The sequence below is a fragment of the Anolis sagrei genome, chromosome 5 (genome assembly GCF_037176765.1).
Source record: "Anolis sagrei isolate rAnoSag1 chromosome 5, rAnoSag1.mat, whole genome shotgun sequence".
Taxonomy (NCBI): Eukaryota; Metazoa; Chordata; class Lepidosauria; order Squamata; family Dactyloidae; genus Anolis; species Anolis sagrei.
In genome coordinates this window covers 25,696,760-25,712,251 of record NC_090025.1, presented here as the reverse complement: position 1 = coordinate 25,712,251, position 15,492 = coordinate 25,696,760, and the positions used below count along the sequence as shown (strand labels likewise).

Below are 15,492 nucleotides of genomic sequence, written 5' to 3'. Positions count from 1 at the left end.
GAAAAAATAATAGGCTGTAGGTAATCAGATTTACGTATTTAAAAAAAACAGAAATAAAGCTTGTGATATACAGGTGTCTATAGCAGTGGTTCTCAACCTGGGGTCCCCAGATGTTTTTGGCCTTCAACTCCCATAAATCCCAGCCAGTTTACCAGCTGTTAGGATTTCTGGGAGTTGTAGGCCAAAAACATCTGGGGACCCCAGGTTGAGAACCACTGGTCTATAGTGAAGGGGAGGGAACAGGCTTGCTGTGGCTCATCACCATCACACAAATTAAATACTTATTGTAATTTCTGAACCAACTTTTCATGCTATGCTTACATTATAATATTGTAGTTTAGTACTCAATCAATAGCATGTTCCGAGCAATTATGTTAATTTTATTATTATGTTTATTTATACATCGCTTTTTTTCTCCACAAAGGAGACTCAAAGCAGCTTACATTACAAGTATTTCAATACAATTAAAATCTACAAATATATAAGCATTAAATATCTCTGGTTTTAAAAACCTAAAATCCATAAAACAGATTGAAAATATATTCAAAGCTAAAACCACAGTACCCCCTGAATTGATCTTTAAAAGCTTCTCCTGTGACTGAATAAAAAAATGAGCCTGTCACTTGAAGGTAGCAGGGAGAAGGCCATTCTGGCTTCCCTGGGCAAGGAGTTGAGACACAACCACGGAGAAGGAAGGCCCTCTCTCTTGTTCCCACCAAGCGAGCTTACGATGAGGCGGGACTGAGAGAAAGGCCTCTCCTGAAGACCTCAATCTGCTTGAAATATTTTGGAGTGAAGAAGGGGTACTCCAAACAAGTGTGATTGGCAATCCCACCCTAAAATAGCAGCAGATGTTCTTCCTGCTTGAAGTGTGAACCAATGGAATAAGTGGGACCATTAAGACATACTCATACTGCTGCATTCCAGGACCTCCTGGTATCGAGGCTGAGATTTAATTAAGCAAGGAAGCCAAGACCCTATTTACTTGTAATAAACTGAAGTCTTGAGTCTTTCAAGTTCTAACCAAAATAAGATAATTGTAGCACAAAGAAGGAGTAACAATAAATACTGAGAAGGCCAAGAGTCCAGTTAATGCAGACAAGCAGAGTACTACAGAGCCGGGTCAGGAACAACAACAAACAATGACCAAGGCTACAATCCAGTAGTCAGATGACAGGAGTTCACTCATCAGAGAAAATAAAACAACGACCAAGAATCTAGGGGTACAAACCAAAGTCAGAGTTCCGAAGATAAGCCAGATAGTCAGGGGCAAAACTGAAATAAAATCCATAAATCAAAGCCATGAAGTTATTCCGGAATTTACAATACAATAGGGTTCAGAACAGGATTACAGAAACAAGGTCAGAGTCTAGAGGCAGCAGAACCAAGATCCAGAGCAAGAGTATGAAGGTACAATGTTGTGCCGTTATCTGCTACAAAGAGCAGTTCTTTCAAGGCCCTTTCATCATGAGATCTGCTGCTTGTTTCAGCAAGCCTTCACAGAAGCCTGTGATGCTTTCCTTGAGGTTGATGCAGTAGTGAGAAGAGTCCTGCTAGAGACCTACCCCCAGCAGCAGCTGAGCCAGGCCAAAAAATGGCATACCTACACACACAGCCATTCCTGCCTCAACCTTTCCCCAGCCCTGGGATTCAAAGCAGAATAGTTTTTTTTCCAATTGTCACCAGAAGGACATAGTGAAGAGCTTCAGTCTAGTCTCTTAGAAAGCCCGGGAGAAGCCACAGAGAAGGCTTTCCCCTTCCTTCCCATTAAAGGTGCCTGTGAGGGTAGTGGGATGGAAAGAAAGTAAAGTATTTCATTGAGAAGAAACTTAAACTCTTTATAGGTTTCTGTTTATAATTTTTTTAAATTTTCTAACAGTCGGTCAGTTGATGTCTATATCGTAAATGCCAATTAAAAAGCACACACATGTGAAGTGGTTTATCCTTGAAGCTCTTTTGGAGCCACTTATCTCCTAAATATATTCCCTTCACACTGAGGGGGAAATGACCATGGGGAAACAATAAGTGAGGTTGGATTCAGTGCCTCTTTCTGAATACCCTTTTAGGTTATTTTAACACAATCTCACATTACCGCAACTGAAAAGCCGAGACTGCAAATTATGCTACAGATTGAAATGCTGTAGTTGAAGATATCAGTCAAAGTAGTTGTAATTTTTGGCACTAATGCTGGAAAGAGTTGTGAGTTGCTTGATAATGGTAGATCAGAGCAGATATAATTTAATTAATTTTCCTGGTCTAAATATTGTTCAGCTATCCTAGCATCTCTTTTAATTTAATCCTCGTCTAGCATGCTGTGAAAAGGAACCATGGGGAATAAATCTCCGATTGGACAGTTGGAGATTATGAATTTTTTGAAATGTGTTCTCAATGGATTTATATAAATAAATGGGACCTCTGTCATGGCAACTGGAAATGCTAAATTTTAAAATGTTAAGAAACATTCCCTTATCTCACAAAATAACAATTTTTAAATATAAATATTTATTTTTCTGGATTCACTTGAGGCATTATTTTCAATGTATAATAATTGTAGAACTTCTTTGACATCCTTTATATGAACAGTGCTTCTATTATAATTCACCTGTGGCAAGAAAACTTAGATATGAAAATCGAAAGTTATTTGAATGTATAGTATGGTATGCATGTACTATGCTTAGATTATTTGGTTATTGAGAAAACTAGATTCTCATTTGTGACTGCAAAGAACAGCTGTGTCTAATACTACCTGTGGAACAAGGGAGGAAGATAGAGCTTATCCTGTACATATTTAGATATGCAAGCATTTAGAAGAGCCGACTCACAAATTTCTCAAACTTTCTAAAGGGAAAATGTGCCCACGCATTATGAAAACGTCAACATCAAGAAGGAGGACCAGAAAAAACATGACCTCCGTGTTCCACGCTATCATGAAGTAATTGTATTGCAGGAAGAAAAGAAGGTAATGTCAATTCAATGCAGTCCTTTTAGTAATTAAAAAAGTTGTGATGGGACCACGACTTTACAATTTGAAGCAGTGTACACATAGAAAAGATATTGAATTGTTTTGAGAAAAGGTTTATCCAAATCAATGATGAAAGAAATCAAATGCTCTACAAAAATTAAACAAACACTGACGTTATGAGTATTGAATGATTACTGCATTGTTGTGATATGACATTTCACTTTAGAAAAATGAATATGGTTAGATAATCTTGTTTCTATTAAATTGATGATATGTACATGTGCAGTACTTTCCATCCTTACTTGCTGAATACAATTTTGCTCTTAAATGGTATCAATACCACTTCGTTCAATGGAAACCTATCACTCAATTTATGAAAAAACTTGTATTTTTGTTGTGAAGTTATGTTAATATTTCATCAGTACTTACTAAATTTCATGACTCTAGAACTAGAATATACTGATCATATTTCAAATGCCTTCCCAAACCATAGTTTTGACTTGCTGCAGTAATTAAGAAAGCTAGAATGGTTCATTATTAATGTGTGTGTGTGAAATCTGGGAAGAGGGGATTGAGCTCCCTCTGTCAGCTCCAGCTCCCCATGCAGGGACATGAGAGAAGCCTCCCACAAGGATGGTAGAAACATCAAACATCTGGCCGTCCACTGGGCAACGTCCTTGCAGATGGCCAATGCTCTCACACTAGAAGCGACTTGGAGTTTCTCAAGTTGGTCCTGATAACAAAAAATTGTATAAATGTGACAAGGAATTTGTAGAAACCCGTATTCTTTAACACCACGCTATCATGAAGTTCACATCATAACTGTGAACATTTAGTTTTTACTCCTAACATGTTTATGACTCAGTGGATTGGATCCAAATGTACCCATGCTTAGAGTTAATCCATTGAACTCAATGGGCATGTTTATCTGGCTAATTTAAATCCCATTGGTTTCAAAGAGTATTATCAAAGCATGACTAAGTCAATTAAAACTCAATATCTCAGCACTGTACTATATCAGTAGTATCACAGACACAGTGTAATAGTCTGGCTCTTCTGGTATGCTAGTTTAAATGCTACAGTGAGAACCCTGTGAACTAGCAGTAGCAATATAGAAAACATAAGAATAGTTGGGAAGCAAACCAATTGCTACTCTTCCAGCCTTTCTGAATGCTTTATCTCTATCTGTCAGTGCTAAATTTAATGTATTTGATACCTCCATCAATGATGCTTCCATTGCCTTTGCATGCCTTCGTGTGTAATAGCAGTGACTCCAGTTATCTTTGCTGTTAACACCTTCTTCTGTGGATGCTGTGGGAGTGATTGTTATGATCATTATGATGATCTCCCATTACTTAATTTTCTTTGCTGAATAAGGAAATGAGTCTGCACCAAGGGGAAGTGAACATAAGAGAACACAATCATTTTAGTGTTAATTGATAATTTATCAAATGCACATAGAGTATAGTTTATGTTGCCCTGGATTTGATGTGCTTTTGTTATCTTGGATATATGAGGGGTATTTTTAAAGTAAGGTCCGTTGGAACATAAGTACACAACGAAAGTTTATTTCAAAAAAGTAAATTTATTTTCAGAAAGTACATACTTCACTCTATTTTTCGACATAGTTGCCAAGTTTGTTCAAACACTTATCATACCTCTGAACCAATTTTAAAATACCCTCTTCATAAAACCAAATCGTCTGTAATCAAAGAAGGGCGACCGGAGCGGTCCTCATCATTATCACGGCCATCTTTGAATTGTCGTACCCACTTACGCACTTTGCTTTCACTCATAACAGTATCACCGTACACTTCACAAATCTGTCAATGAATTTCTGTAGCAGGCAGGTTCCTTGCTGACAAAAACCGTATCACGGAGCGAACCTCACATGCGGCGGGTGAGTTGATAGTCGTAAACATTTTTAAAGCACAGAACAGAACCTTACAGGTTAGCTACAGAGCGGAAACTGAGCACAGTTGTTCCTGAGGCATGTCGGTACACAACGCACGTGCTCATTGCGGTATGCGCTCAAACTACTAGTGTCTACAACAAAACAGACCTTACTTAAAAAATACCCCTCGTATATTTACAGTTTTTACTCCTAACATGTTTATGAAGAAACTATATAGTCTTCTGCAAGTTCTAGTTTTCTCATAGATTTCCTTGCTTCTTAAGCGACTGAAAGTTTGCATTTCTTAAAGCTGGATATCTGTAGTGAAGCAGACAGGACATTCATAGTGTTAGGACTAGCAGTTTTACTGTAAATTATCTAGTGGAATTTGTGTGGAAGAGATGTCATTAGGGAGGGGAGCAAAGCAATTGCTGTAGAGTTCAATTGCGTTTTTGATGAATATTTATTCTAAACATGGTTGCCTTATTGTGAGATTTGGTAATGCTCATCATACATGGATTCTGTTTGGGACAGAATTTCTTGCCAATCTAATAAGATTATTTTGCAGATTTCAATAATAGTTTTTTTTAACTGAGAAAAATGATAGGGAAGAGTAAGTATGTCAGAGTGAAAGAGATGTTGTAGTAAGACTGATGATTGTCTGTACTACTCATCTCAGCTTTTCAAGCTTAACCCTTTTGTTCATTAATCAGTCAAAAATGGCAGGTAGTGACCATTAGGAGGATTCATTAGCACCCTGCAGCATGTTTGTACAGGGTGACCCACATCTGTCTTCATTAGAAGTTTGCTAGTTGCCAGTAGTGAACAGATGGGTCATTATTGCCTACGTTGCCCTTTCGGTGTACCTGGAGGACAGACAAAGTCGTCCTGAGCAGGACACACAGTGTTACCTCACAGAGAGTAAGCAATCTATTTTGAATAATATTATTACAAAACCTGTTTTTCTTGATGTTGTGTACCTGTGTGTCCTTGTAGTTCAAAGGATGCAAAATGTGCAATGTTCAAAAATATTCTTGTTACTATGAGTTTAAGTTTCTAGCAATTAATAATATGGAAGTCAGAGGTTATATTTATCTCTTTTGTACATCGGGGCTTTTTTTCCGTCATCGACTCAACTTTGTTTTACTTAATGAGAGCTTTGAATATAGTCTGTATCTTGCAAAATCCAAATGAAGGTGTTTTTAACATCGACCAAAGGAAGATGGTAATAAGAAACATGAAAACTTTTACGTTTAATGAGCAAAGGTACCATTCATTTATGGAAGAAAAGGTCATATTAATTTTCTTTCATCAGAACTAAGACTGTGAAACGTTCCCAATTATAACTCTCTTGTATTCAAAACCTATTAGTTGTTTTTTAAAACAATAACTCCAAAGTGTTTTGTAAGACTGGACTGATGTTGATTTCACTTAAAGATGCATTGTTTTAGCTGTAGCACTTCTTGATACTACAAAAAAAGATGTATTTGTTTCATTCAGAAAAGGATGATTTTGCGTACATTGAAACTGAGTATTTCTCATATTGTTGAAGGGTTTCATGGCCGGAATCACTGAGTGAGTTTTCCAGGGTGTATGGCCATGTTCCAGAAGCCTTCTCTCCTGACGTTTCACCCACATCTAGGCATGTTCAGAGGTTGTGAGATATATTGGAAACTGAGTAAGGGAGGTGTATATATCTGTGAGAGGTCCAGGGTGGGAGAAAGAACTCTTGTCTGTTAGAGTCAAGTGTGAATGTTGCAGTTAATCATCTTGATTAGTATTGAAAAACCTGCAGCTTAAAGGTCTGGCTGATTCCTGTCTAGTGGAATCCTTTGTTGGGAGGTGTTAGGTGGGTGTGATTGTTTCATGCCTGCAATTCCCCTGTTTTCAGAGTGTTGTTCTTTTATTTACTGTCCTAATTTTAGAATTCTTTAATACTGGTAGATAGATTTTGTTTGTTTTCATGATTTCCTCCTTTCTGTTGAAATTGTCCACGTGCTTGTGGATTTCAGTGGCTTCTCTGTGTAGTATGACATGGTGGTTATTAGAGTGGTCCAGCATTTCCGTGTTCTCAAATAATATGCTATGTCCAGGTTGGTTAATCAGGTGCTCTGCTATGACTGACTTCTCTGCCGGAGTTAGTTTGGAGTGCCTTTCATGTTTCTTAATTCATGTTTGGGCACTGCATTTGGTGGTCCCTATGTAGACTTGTCCACAGCTGCATGGTATATGGTAGACGAATCAACCACGAAGGGCTGTCCTTAGTCCCGTGCATGGCACCCTCTGTACTGCCTTAAGTTCTATCATTAAGGAAATGTAAGGAGATAAAGGTAAGGTTATATTCAGTGTTGTGTAACTGGACTGCATCTTCTGCAATTGAAGTTTTGCTTCCTTTGCTCTTTTGTGCATGCCCCCGTTCTGGTGCAAACTCAGATCTACTGTGCATTGCAAGGAAGAGAGGTCAACTGTAATGAACCGAGAACAACTGAATAGACACTATTGGATACCGCCTATTAAAATAATAATCCTGTTGCTAATTCATTTTAATGTATTCCTTTTTATATAATGCAAGTTATTTTTAAGGATTATTATTTTCTTAAAGATTATGCTGATTAGTTGAAATTGGTGTGCTAGCTAGCTATTTGTCGTGTCAGGACAACCAGTCATGTTATATTACATTTCTAACAGAACAAAGCACACAGACAGAATACACAATTTGTGAGTTTGGTAGTTGATTAAATGTCCTTTGACTAGTATCTGGCCACTTGGAGTGCCTCTGGTGTTGCTGCAAGAAGGTCCTCCATTGTGCATGTGGCAGGGCTCAGGTTGCATTGCAGCAGGTGGTCAGTGGTTTGCTCCTCTCCACACTCGCATGTTGAGGATTCCACCCTGTAGCCCCATTTCTGAAGGTTGGTTCTGCATCTCGTGGTGCCAGAGCGCAGTCTGTTCAGCGCCTTCCAAGTCGCCCAGTCCTCTGTGTACCCAGGGGGGGAGTCTCTCATCTGATATCAGCCATTGGTTGAGGTTCTGGGTTTGAGCCTGCCACTTTTGGACTCTCGCTTGCTGAGGTGTTCCATCGAGTTTCTCTGTAGATCTTAGAAAACTATTTCTAGATTTAAGTCATTGACGTGCTGGCTGATACCCAAACAGGGGATGAGCTGGAGATGTCTCTGCCTAGGTCTTTTCACTATTGGCTGCTACTTCCCAGCGGATGTCAGGTGGTGCAATATCGGCTAAGCAGTGTTAATTTCTTCAGTGGTGTAGGGCGCAGACATCCCGTGATAATGCGGCATGTCTCATTAAGAGCCACATCCACTGTTTTAGTGTGGTGAGATGTGTTCCACACTGGGCATGCATACTCAGCAGCAGAGTAGTACAGTGCAAGGGCAGATGTCTTCACTGTATCTGGTTGTGATCCCCAGGTTGTGCCAGTCAGCTTTCATATGATATTGTTTCTAGCACCCACTTTTTGCTTGATGTTCAGGCAGTGCTTCTTGTAGGTAAGAGAACGGTCTAGAGTGACTCCCAGGTATTTGGTTGCGCTGCAATGCTCCAGTGGGATTCCTTCCCAGGTGATCCTCAGAGCTCGGGATGCTTCTCTGTTCTTGAGATGAAAGGCACATGTCTGTGTTGGTGTGCTAGCAAATTTCTCAGGTGTGCTAGCTGAGAAATTTGTACTTCCATGCAAAAATTAAAGGTAATGAACTAATATTTTTATCTTTGGGACGGATTTGGCTCCTTCTGTCACTGTACTTAAAGGTAAAACATCCCTCCTCGTCTTCAGGAGGAAGGTAAAGACATGGTTGTGGGACCAGGCCTTTGGGCAACCTGACAATTAGATATGGAAACCAGATAGAAAGGACTGAAAGGACTGACAATTGTGGAATTGGAATTTAAACTATGAGATTGTGAAACGCTGACCGTCAATGAGGTTTGCATTGGTTTTATTGCTTTTATTTATTTATTTATTTATTTATTTGCTTTACTTCTATATCGCCTTTCTCAGCCGAAATGGCGACTCAAGGCGGTTTACATAGTATTTTTTATAGCTTTTATTGGTTTTATGGTTGTTTTTGCCTATAATAATTATTGTTCTGTTAATTGTTGTTATTGCTAGAATTGCTGTTTTCTGTTAAGTGATGTTATTTGTCTTATTGCTGCTAAGTGATGTGGGCATCGAATTGTGCCTTGCTTTTGTAAGCCGCCCTGAGTCCCCCCCGGGGTGAGAAGGGCGGGGTAGAAGCAACCAAAATAAGTAAATAAAAAAATAAAAAAATAAAAATACAAACTGAGTATTCCTCATCCAGAATTCTAAAATTCTAAGTACTCCAAAATTGTCCTTGCGGGTCACTGAAATAGTAACACCTTTGCTTTCTGATGGTTTAGTACACCAGCTTATTCTAGGCACATTTTTAAAAATACATAAAATTTAACATTTTTTTTATAAAATTATTTTTGGGCAGCGTTTAAGGTGTATATGAAATATAAATGAATTTCATGTTTAGACTTGGGTCTTACCTTGTTATGTACACATATCTTGTTACCTTATGTACATATATGCAAATATAGGTATTTCGAAATCTGAAAAAAACTCACAATCCAAAACATATTATGTCCCAAGCATTTCAGACACAATCTCTATTAGATTATTTTTCTCTTACCATATGATTAAGTCATTAGTTATAATGGTGTCTCTTGGAATTTTTAATAAAGGGGAGAAAGCTTTAAAAAAGATTGTTTCACCGTGAAGCTAAGTTGTACAGCTTAGTGTATGGATGGGTTTCCTAGTGTACCTGTTAAAGTTATGCTGACATTTAGAGCTATTGCTGGCATTTGCAACTTTTATACCTAATGCCATCTTGTGTTATATTGTCAGTTGAGGATTGAGTAGTTCGAAATGGCAATATATGAGAAAACGTATAAGCTCTGAATACCCTTAACTGGTTATAATGTCAAAATCATGCATGACCACTCTGCATTTATCTCTGTCATTATTCCTTCCTTGCTTGGGATTCAGTTAAGGCCATTCTTTTTTAAAATGTAAGTAATGTTTAGTACTTTACATTTGCATAAGGATCATGTTTACTAACAAGAAAGTGCACTTTCAGGATTAAGATATACCAAGGCATAAGTCTTTAAAGAATGATATGAAGAAAATATACATTATGAAAAAATAAACGTGTGCCTTCTGCTGAAGTGAAATTGATTCTGTCCACTAACAGAAAAGATCTTTCTAAAAGTACTGGCAGTTCTGCCTTACAGTTTTTCTTTTCAGCAGTATATGTCTCACTGGTTGTCAAATGTGCATTATTCGCTTTTCAGGCTTCAGCCACTTAAGACGTAACTGCTTCCAGAGATTTAATTTCCATTGTCAGCACTCCCCAAGGATTGCAGGGTTTGGTTCTTTCCTATGCTGGTACAATGCTTCCCTATAGAGAGGTCATAAGAACTCCCTTAAAGTGAAGACACATAGGTCTGATATAGGCTTCCTACATCTCCATTTTGTCAATTAGATGGTTTGGGTACACTTAATATTTCCATTTTTAAAAGTCAAAATAGAAGCCATAATGTCCCCAATTAGGAAAGAGATGTTCTGTTAGTTTTCCGGAGAAGTCATAGGGAGGAGGGAGCAAGCTTGTTTTCTGCTGCTCTAGAGGGATGTGGAACAATGGCTTCAAACTACAGGAAAGGAGATTCCACCTGAACATTAGGAAGAACTTCTGACTGTGAGAGCTGTCCGGCAGTGGAACTCTCTGCCCCAGAGTGTGGTGGAGGCTCCTTCTTTGGAAGCTTTTAAACAGAGGCTGGATGGCCATCTGTCAGGGGTACTTTGAAATCAATATTCCTGCTTCTTGGCAGGGGGTTGGACTGGATGGCCCATGAGGTCTCTTCCAACTAAATGATTCTATGATTCCCATCAATTTGAAATCAATTAAATTGTAAATTTTCTTAAAAAGTGGCAACTTAATTACATTTATTTGTTAACTGTATTGACTTGCAGAGGAATAGCCACATGAATTAAATTCTAGAGTTACATTATTGATTAAATTATTAAGTAATTAAATGAGAGTCAGTGCTAAAGGGCAAATTCGACATGTCCTAGTTGGTTGTTTACCCAAACCAGATTTTACAAAACCGCTTCTTCCTTTTTGGGGAAATTGATTTTTGGATCACGAGGTTCAGATCACTTTCACAAAAGTAGTTCAACATGATGAATTGTGTTAGATATTAAGTTAATGACCTTCCCATTTCTAAAAATCTTACTGGAACATATTACTAAAATCAGGACTTCAGAAAGTTGTATAATGTTTTTAAATCCATTTGAAGTCAAACAGGGTTTTTTGGGGGAAGGGAGCTATGTTCAAAGCAAGAATAATAAAAATGAGGAAATAATAGAGTCACTGCATAGAGAAGATGGTGAAATGGCAACTAATAAAATGGGTTTCCACATGAATAAATGTGAGGTACTACATTTGAGTAAAAAAATGAATGCAGAAATATAGGATGGGTGGCACCTGTCTTGAAAGTAAAGATTTCCCCTTGACATTAAGTCTGGTCGTGTCTGACTGTGGGATGGTGCTCATGTCCATTTCTAAGCTGAAGAGCCGGAGTTGTCCGTAGACACCTCCAAGGTCAATGTGGCTGGCATGACTGCATGGAGCGCTGTTACCTCCCTGCTGGAGTGGTACCTATTGATCTACTCACATTTGAATGCTGCTGTTAGATTGGCAGAAGCTGGGGCTAACAGCGGGAGCTCACCCCGCTCCCTGGATTCAAATCACCAATTTTTTGGTCAGCAAATTCAGCAGCTCAGCGGTTTAACCCACTGTGCCACTGGGAGCTTGAAAGTAGCTCATGTAAAAAGGATACTGAGAGTCTTAGAAGACCACAAACTAAACATGAGCCACAGTGTGATGCAGTGGCCAAATAAAGCCAGCACAGTTCTGTGTTCTATCAATAGGAGTAAAGATAATTCTGGTTTTGTCATACCTTATTTAGAGTACTCTATTCACCTCTGGGAGCCACCGATCAAGAAGGATATTGATGAACAGGAATCAATGTAGAAGGAGGTGACCTAGATGATCAAAGGTCTGGACTCAGAGCTCTGTGAGGAACAATTTTAAGAAACAGGATATTTTAGGTTAAAGAAATTTGAGAGATGACATGACAGCCATCTTTAAATATCTGAATGGATGCCATGGAGAAGATTGTGCAAGCTAGTTTTCAGCCATTCTAGAAACTGGAACATGCCTATTGCTGGAATTTTCAAGAAAAGAGATTCAACTTAAACATTAGAGATTCCATCTTTACTGAAAAGGTTGTTGACTTGTGGAAAGAACTGCTTCAGATGATTCAGACTCTCCATTTTGGAGGTCTTCAAACATCAGTTGGAGGGGCATATTTCAGAAGAGCTTCAGTTGTATATTTCGTCACAGCAGATGGTTGGATGAGATAGCCCTTGTAGTCCCTTCAGACTCTTGAGATTCTATCATTCTAATTGGTCATTTGGGAGAAATAAACTTGAGGAAGTGCCTTCTTTAAAGTACCTTGGGATGGAGTAGTGTTAAGATCCTCAGATCTTCAGTGAAATGCATTGTTTTCCAACAGAATTTTAAATGGACTACTATGGTTCTGTCATATAAACTCATCTTAGAACTGTAAACCTTCAGAGTTATTCCAAAATTGTTACATTGGGATTATCTTTGAACAATGCTAATTTGGACTCATTAAAAAGAGCTCAAAATAAATTGTTACACAGACCTTTGACTGTTACTGTATCCACTAAACTAGAATTAGTTTGTGGAAAACTGGTTGTAATTTTTTGGTTAAAAATTATATTCAAGCAGGTTTCATAATTCATATTGATGAAATTGGAAAAGATAGGTTCAAACACATGAAAGCAAAACACGCAAATAGCTAAAATTAATTTGGGGTTTTCCACTTCTTTTGTTTTAGCTGAAGGATAAAACTGCTGGAATTAAGGCTTGTCCGCCTGAGACCTTTTATATCTCTTTCATTCCTACATTATATATTTCCAAGCTATCTGGTAGATTTGCCAGGTATCAAAATATGCAAGATTAAATGTTTTCCCTTTGGCAAGTTGGATTGATCAGTAGAAGGGGACAGCTAAAAAAGATAGAATAGGCAGTTGTATTTCTTGATCTATGGAAGATAATTCCTCATAATCTTTTGAACTGTTTAGCTATAATCATCTTAGAGATAATGTATCTAGCTACAGTTATAATTACTGTAGGGAAGGATAAGTGTTTTACTGCAGGCATTTAGCTTATCTTTCAACAGCAATTCAATATAAACATAAAATTTCCCTTTCCAACATACATGTGATTGAATAAGATTTAGCTCACTAATGACTAAGCTCCTTGCTACAGGTTGAATATTCCTTTATTAAAATGCTTGAGATCCAAAGTATTTTAGATTTTGGAATTTTTCAGATATTAAAATACCTGTACTTGCACATATATGCATAATGGAAGTGGTACCACATCTAAATAAGAAATTTCTTTTTTCCCCCATATACATCTTACACACATAGCCTGAAGGAAATTTTATACAATATTTTAAATAATTTTGTGCAAGAAACAAAGTTGGTGTACATTGAATCATCAAAAAACAAAGATACCACAATTTCAGTCGCTACTGTGGATGATTTCAATATTTCTGATTTTGGAATTCCGGATACAGAATGCTCAATTTGTACTAACTTTCTATCTAAATTTAAACCATAGGCAGTGGGCATTAATTCTGTCTCTCACAATGTCCTGGAAAGAAAAGAAACACCCTTCCCAGAGTGCTATTTTCCTTAGGGAGCAGTTGATACTCTCACTTTGATTTTAAATCTCTCAAAAAGTCAGGTTCATTGCAGGCACATATAGATTTAAAATTGTTTTGCTCTGCACAGACCTGCACAGACCCCCCCCCCCCCAATAGAGGAAAAGACGTGTATGGTATCAAAATGAATTTTACCAGATTTTTTTGCATTGGTGTACTTCTTCTTAAACTATAGGCTTGACCCCAAATGTGGTCCCCTTAGCTCAATGTCAGGGTCCTCAAAATTTTGACAACAGTGAAAGATTTCTGATGGTCATTTAGTGGCTTTTTTTTTTACAACAGTTTCTTGTTCAGTGTTTACAGTGGGCTTTGCAGAAGATGCTTCAGCTGTACTTCATAGAAAGGGAAATCATACTGCTTAGAAAACCTTGCAAATTCTGATCGGAATATGTTTGATTTTTATACTTGTTTTATATACCTATACATCTTGGGTCACACAAACTTTTATCAGACCAAAAGAAGTTGTGAGTGGAAAAGTTTAAGAAGTCCTTATCATCAGAAACAATGAGCATGTCTACCACCCTCCAGAATGTTCTAGAACTATATCCCCTAAATCAGTGGTTCCCAACCTTTTTTTGACCAGGGACCACTTTGACCAGGGACCACTTGACCAGGAATAACTTTGACCAGGGACTACTCTCCACCATTAATACTAAAAGGGTTACGAATCAGTTTTTGGTCAACTTCAGATTTGGCTTTGTGATTTAGGATGCTGATTCAGATAATTGCATTAGTTAGACCACATCTGCTCTAGTTTCTGATGCAGAACATATGCCATCCAGTAGTCACCATCTGCTCATCCACAGAAAACCATATTTAATAATCTAGAACTGATGTGGTCTATCCAATGCAATTTTCTGAATCAGCACCCCAAATAACCCCAGAAACAGGCCTAAAAATGAAGACACCAAGAGGCCCCCGCTTCCAAATGTCACATGGAATGGCTCTGCCTGGGGGGGAGGGGGGGGAGAAACATCAGCCAGGAGGCTTGTTGTCGCACCTTTCATAGGTAGTCAACCTCTCCCCTTCCAATATCCCCATTGCGTGGGCACTATAAGAGGGTTTCGCAAGACCAGTCGCTCTCGTTGCAACGGTGTAGTAACGGTGAGGCCGCGGACCATATTTTAGTTTTTGGAGACCACTGGTGGTCCATGGACCACAGGTTGGAATCCACTGCCCTAAATGGACAGTGGTCATTGCTTCCTCCTCCCATAACCAGGATTTTGTATATCCAGGATAAAAAAGTATTTGTGTGCCATGTAACAGTTATCAATCTTCATAAATGATACCTTAAACCAGAGGTAGGAATTGTGTGGCTCACCAGATGTTGTTCAGCTGGAACTGTCTGAAGCTCTAACTAGCAGAAATGATGGTGAGGAACACAGGGAGTTGCAGTTCTATATCTGGCGTCTGCATGATACTCCTCCGTGGCTTAAAGGAAAACACTTCTTCAGTGTGCAATAAAAGAAAAAAAAATAAAGACAAAGACCATTTGCCATATTTTATTAATAGATGACCATGTCTTGGAGCTATTATATTCTTGATGTCTGACAAGAAGGTGAATATCTCTTGATGTCTGAATAGGTTTAATTCATTTAATAAAGAATACAATTACCATGATTGTCAGAGGTAATATACTCTGGAATGAATAAAGCACTCACTTGTGAAGTTGCACATACAGCAAATTAATAGAACAATAAAAGTACATGTTTAATATTTCACAGTAGAGGTGATTTATTTAACAATCACTGGTACTTGGCATATAAAAAGTAGCATTAATTGTTTG

At 38.1% G+C, this 15,492-nt stretch overlaps 1 protein-coding gene across 1 annotated transcript in view; it reads left to right on the top strand.

Moving 5' to 3' along the window:
* Positions 1-15,492, top strand: part of STPG2 (sperm tail PG-rich repeat containing 2) — a 259,212-nt gene that overhangs the window by 23,895 nt on the left and 219,825 nt on the right. Inside the window, exon 6 of the mRNA XM_060779207.2 lies at positions 2,845-2,959. Coding sequence (XP_060635190.2) covers positions 2,845-2,959 — 115 coding nt within the window. The remainder of the gene's footprint in view (positions 1-2,844; positions 2,960-15,492) is intronic.